Genomic DNA, 6,131 nt, shown 5'->3' with positions numbered 1-6,131 from the left:
AAGAATGAAATGGCCATATTTGTTGAGTACTTGACTGACAAATTTGGTGACGGTGCTTTGGATTCTTCAATATCAGTACATAAAGATTCTAAGTTGTTTTGAGTTTTTAATGTTGCTAGATGACCACGTTAAGATTTGGTGTGTATGAACACGTTTCACGTTTTTAATTACTTTTTACCACAGTATAGCCGCTGCATGTTCGTTGTATATAAATTAATTAAATTAAATAAAGTAAATGTTTTCACACATCAAATTTTCAATATGTAGGGAGAACCACACCGAGAGGAGACAAAAGCAAATTTTCAATGTGTTTTTTTGGGTTATTGAAAAGCCATGGTGGCACAATTTGAATTTGGGGTATTGACTCTAAGTTCATGTTTGAAATCGTTGTAAATTAATTTTTGCCAATTATTATGATTTTATTAAAGTTTTAATCTGTAATTTTAGCAAATGCATCTCGCATTCAAACATGTGCCAAGAAAAATTTCTCTTAAGGTCTTCTTTATTTCATTCAATTTTTATTTTATCTAATTAACTTTGTATTGAAGTGAAAATTAAAAAATTAACTATGCAAATATTATTTAAAATTGATATTATTGAAATCTATGATAGTAGCAATCTAATTACGAGATATATCAGTTAAATATAATAAATAATTATAATATATTAATTAAGAAAGTTAAAATTTTAAATCTATTTAATGATCTTGATCAAACAACTGATAATTTTTATGAGGTCAATTTATAACTATAAAAAAAATATAATCATGCAATATAAGTCGATTAAATTCGACAAATATTATGATATATATATATATATATCAGAAAAAAAAAATCATATCGATGAATAGCAAAAAAATCATACAAAGTCATACCAGCTATCATTGAATAACCTTAGTTTGATCACATCTTTAATATTTACACTAGATATTAGTACTCTCCGAAAGAAGGAATTTAATGATGAAGTATAACACATAATTATGAGATATACCAGCCACGATAAATGCCATAGCAAAGAGTAAAAATGAGTTGATATTAGTTAAAAAACAACAAAATTTACCAACAGTTATAACTACTTGAAAGCATAAAATTATAGTAGTAAATAATCTTTGTGTGTTGATTGAATTTTCAAAGAAACAGTATTCCTTGTCGGGTGGAAAATCAAACCTTTATCTCTCACTTTTTCTCCAAACTTTTTCTGTCTTAGCTAGGTTCTCACCACCTATCACTTTCGGTGTTTTTTACTGACCAAGAAAAAAAAAACACACTTAACATTAACCCAATAACCGTTCTTGTTCCCTCTCCTCACAGAACAAGTTAAAGTGACGAATATGCCAACAACACACACCCCACCAATATCAAACACACTGAAATCAAAATAAATATTTCTTCTATCTAGAGAGAGAGAGAGAGTAGAAAAGTTAGTTAGGATCAGAAAAAAGCAGGTAGAGTTTAGTGAGATAGATAATTGTAATAAACAAGAGTGAAGACGTTGTGTTTGTGTTTATGTATAAAAGAAAAAAGCTTAGGAATTTATGAAATGTCAAAAGAATCTGAGGAGATAAAGACTATTGAACAGTGGAAATGGTCTGAAATGCAAGGTCTTGAGCTTGTAGGGCGTGATGATGATGTTGATAATACTCACAACAATTCTGAGTCTTTTAAAGGAAACCTACCAACAGTAACAGAGGAAGGTGCTACTGCTACTGTTATTGATTCTCAGCAACATCAAGTTTCAAAGGAAATGGTGGAAACATCAGAACCAAATAAAGATGGTGGTATTGAGGAGAAGAAGATTAAGACTGAGAGTGTTCCTTCTGTTGGGTTTGGAGAGCTTTTCAGATTTGCTGATGGGTTGGATTATATTCTTATGACAATTGGAACTGTTGGAGCAATTGTTCATGGTTGTTCTTTGCCTATTTTCCTTAGATTCTTTGCGGATCTTGTTAACTCTTTTGGGTCTAATGCTAATAATTTGGACAAGATGACACATGAAGTTGTCAAGGTAAAAAAAATATCTAGATAGTATAATTCAAAGTTTTATGCTTTATTTTTTTTTTATTGAGTTCTATTTTTGGAAAGTGGGTGTGAATTGTTTTGGAGTTTGAGGTAATGTTGTTTTTGCAGTATGCATTTTACTTCCTTGTGGTTGGTGCTGCTATTTGGGCATCTTCATGGGCAGGTTAGTTTTTTCCAATTGAAAATTGAAATTGAAATTTAATTCATTGCCTCATCACCCATTAAGAACAAGTTTCTGTTTCTGTTTTTGCTTTTGAAGTTTTAATTTTCAATTGTTTAGAGTTATGGATGAAAAGAGGGTTGAACTTGTTGCAGAGATTTCTTGTTGGATGTGGACCGGAGAGCGACAATCAACCAAGATGAGGATCAAGTACTTAGAAGCTGCATTGAAACAAGACATTGAGTTCTTTGACACCGAGGTTCGAACTTCTGATGTTGTTTTTGCCATCAACACTGATGCTGTCATGGTCCAGGATGCCATTAGTGAGAAGGTTTGATGAGCAAGTGTTAATGTGTTTCTTTTCTTGTGTCAGTGTCATTAGATTGGACTAGTTTTTGACTTGTGTATATGCTTGGTTTTCAGTTGGGAAATTTCATTCACTACATGGCTACTTTTGTTTCTGGTTTTGTTGTTGGCTTCACTGCTGTTTGGCAATTGGCTTTGGTTACTCTTGCTGTAGTCCCTATGATAGCTGTGATCGGAGCTATTCACACCACCACTTTGGCTAAGCTTTCTAGTAAGAGCCAAGAAGCTCTTTCTCAAGCTGGCAACATTGTAGAACAGGTAAAGAGTTAGAGTATCACATATTGTTTCTTTTCAAAGTTAAGACTTAAGAGCATTTGATTCACACAACTGACCAGCCTCAAGTGATTAATGAGAAGGACAAATCAATAGGGAGTGCCTGTATTCTAATCCCGAGTGGAATAATCATTGATCAAACTTTACTTACCTCCTGGACAAACTTCAAATTATCATGGTCCCTTTTCCCTAAGAACTGAAGGGTTAAGACATAAAAAAAGCATTTGATTTAGTATAAAACTATAAATTATAATCTCTCTCAATCACCCTTTTTGTGGATCTGAGGTAATTATGTTGTCGATATTGCAGACAGTCTTGCAAATACGAGTAGTGCTGTCTTTCGTGGGGGAGTCCCGAGCACTACAAGGTTACTCATCAGCCTTGAAGGTTGCTCAGAAGCTTGGCTACAAAACTGGATTAGCAAAGGGAATGGGATTAGGCGCTACTTACTTTGTTGTGTTCTGCTGTTATGCACTTCTGCTATGGTATGGAGGCTATCTAGTAAGACATCACTACACCAATGGAGGACTTGCCATTGCAACCATGTTTGCTGTCATGATTGGTGGATTGTGAGTACTAGTAGTATTGCATTTTTGTGTTTTAGCAACAAAACAAAACCATAGTGATTGAAATTCAGTTTTTTAATGTTTAATGTAAATTTAATGATTTGATTTACACAGGGGTTTGGGGCAGTCTGCACCTAGCATGGCTGCATTTACAAAGGCGAGGGTTGCAGCTGCGAAGATTTTCCGGATAATTGATCACAAACCTAATATAGACAGAAACAGTGAATCTGGGTTGGAATTGGAGACAGTTACTGGACTCGTGGAGCTGAAAAATGTGAACTTTTCTTACCCATCGAGGCCTGAGGTTCTGATCCTCAATGATTTCTCCTTGAATGTTCCTGCTGGAAAAACCATGGCTTTGGTTGGTAGCAGTGGCTCTGGCAAGAGCACTGTTGTTTCCCTTATTGAGAGATTCTATGACCCAACTTCAGGTGATTTTTATGCATTTGAAAATTAAAGTTTTTTAGTTTTGAAAGATTGGATTTTTTTAGATTGGAAGTTTTATACAAAAATTGGGTGCAGGACAAGTTATGTTGGATGGACATGACATTAAAACTTTGAAGCTTAAATGGTTGAGGCAACAGATAGGACTAGTGAGCCAAGAGCCGGCTTTGTTTGCTACCACGATTCGAGAAAATATACTCTTGGGAAGGCCTGACGCAAACCAGGTTGAGATTGAAGAAGCTGCTAGGGTTGCTAATGCTCATTCATTCATCATCAAACTTCCTGAAGGGTTTGAAACTCAGGTTAGTCAACTATGGCTCCAGAAAATGCATCTTGGATTTTGTTAAATTAATCACATAATTAGATTTGAATTTCTTGGATAAAACTACTATAGAAGGACATTTTTTAAAATAAAATACTAAATAGAATAAAAAAAGCTGGATAACAAATATAGGGTGATGTCTTGACTATTGATTTGGTCAACGACAAGAGGGTAACATGCTTCAGGAAATTCTGTTCATGCATTGCATGTGAAAAAGACCAAGAGGGTAACATGCTTCAGTCAACATGTGCGTGTTCATAACATAAAATAAGGAAGACTGAAAAGTTCTTCATCAATCATAAAGCCATCCAAGGAATAACTGTTCAAGGGTAATAGTGTAAACTAGACCGCGTACTTAAACACAAATTACTAAAAAAATGATTTTGTTAATGGCAGGTAGGAGAAAGAGGGCTACAACTTTCTGGAGGGCAAAAACAAAGAATAGCAATAGCAAGGGCAATGCTAAAAAACCCTGCAATTCTTCTCCTCGATGAGGCAACAAGTGCACTTGACTCTGAATCAGAAAAACTGGTGCAAGAAGCGCTTGACCGGTTCATGATTGGCAGAACAACTCTTGTAATTGCTCATCGCCTCTCCACAATTCGTAAAGCTGACCTCGTAGCAGTGATTCAACAAGGAAGTGTTTTTGAAATTGGAACTCATGATGAACTCTTCTCCAAAGGTGAAAATGGTGTCTATGCCAAGCTTATTAAAATGCAGGAGATAGCACATGAAACTGCTATGAATAATGCTAGAAAGAGTAGTGCAAGGTAGCTTTAACCAATGTTGAACATTTTTTCCTTATTTGAAGTTATTTCATTTTCATTGTTCATCTTATAACTAGTACTAGTAGATATATTCCAAGTGGAACGTGACATTTTTTATCTGCAGGCCTTCAAGTGCAAGAAACTCGGTTAGCTCGCCGATAATTGCCAGGAATTCTTCTTATGGCCGGTCACCGTACTCACGAAGGCTATCTGATTTCTCTACATCAGATTTTAGTTTGTCCCTTGATGCATCTCATCCAAATTACAGGCTTGAAAAGCTTGCTTTCAAAGATCAAGCAAGTTCCTTTTGGAGACTAGTAAAAATGAACTCTCCTGAATGGCTTTACGCTTTAATCGGCTCAATAGGCTCAGTTGTTTGCGGATCACTTAGTGCTTTCTTTGCCTATGTTCTCAGTGCTGTCCTCAGTGTCTATTACAATCCAGACCACAAACACATGATCCGAGAAATTGATAAGTACTGCTACTTGTTGATTGGCCTTTCATCAACTGCATTTATTTTCAATACATTACAACACTTCTTCTGGGATATTGTTGGCGAAAATCTTACGAAACGTGTCAGGGAGAAAATGCTGACTGCAGTGCTTAAGAATGAAATGGCATGGTTTGATCAGGAGGAAAATGAGAGTGCTAGGATTTCTGCAAGGCTGGCTCTTGATGCCAACAATGTCAGATCAGCCATTGGAGACCGAATTTCGGTAATTGTGCAGAATACTGCACTTATGCTTGTTGCTTGCACTGCAGGTTTCGTGTTGCAGTGGCGTCTTGCGCTTGTCCTCATTGCTGTTTTTCCTGTTGTTGTTGCAGCCACTGTTTTGCAGGTTTGTTTTCTAACACTTTCTTTTTGAGAGTTTACAAGTTTAATTGTTTTCATGGCCTAGAATCGTAAACTTGTAAGGGTTTAACAATTAACTCGATACTTTTACAACTGTGCTTTCAGGCATGCTTTGTAATTCAATTGTGTCATTTATTGTTTTATGTTTTGTACAGAAAATGTTCATGACTGGTTTCTCTGGTGATTTGGAAGCTGCTCATGCCAAAGCCACACAACTAGCTGGAGAGGCAATAGCCAATGTAAGGACTGTTGCAGCCTTCAATTCAGAATCAAAAATTGTTCGCCTTTTCGCCTACAACCTTGAAACACCACTACAAAGGTGCTTTTGGAAAGGACAGATTTCTGGAAGTGGATACGGAATA

The 6,131-nt window shown here is 35.7% G+C and overlaps 1 protein-coding gene across 1 annotated transcript; it reads left to right on the top strand.

The window, feature by feature from the left end:
* Positions 1 to 1,272: 1,272 nt before the first annotated feature.
* LOC101501577 (ABC transporter B family member 1-like) lies at positions 1,273 to 6,128 on the top strand (the record flags this gene model as incomplete). The annotated part of the gene is made up of 10 exons (XM_073366528.1): positions 1,273 to 2,004; positions 2,127 to 2,181; positions 2,334 to 2,509; positions 2,602 to 2,802; positions 3,127 to 3,386; positions 3,498 to 3,814; positions 3,906 to 4,129; positions 4,546 to 4,919; positions 5,041 to 5,755; positions 5,925 to 6,128. Coding segments are annotated over exons 1-10 (2,991 nt in total), but the record flags the coding sequence as incomplete, so codon positions are not given.
* Positions 6,129 to 6,131: the final 3 nt, after the last annotated feature.

This window comes from Cicer arietinum, chromosome 3 (assembly GCF_000331145.2).
Source record: "Cicer arietinum cultivar CDC Frontier isolate Library 1 chromosome 3, Cicar.CDCFrontier_v2.0, whole genome shotgun sequence".
Taxonomy (NCBI): domain Eukaryota; kingdom Viridiplantae; phylum Streptophyta; class Magnoliopsida; order Fabales; family Fabaceae; genus Cicer; species Cicer arietinum.
Note: the sequence above shows the minus strand (reverse complement) of the source record. Positions and strands in the feature narration are given on the sequence as shown.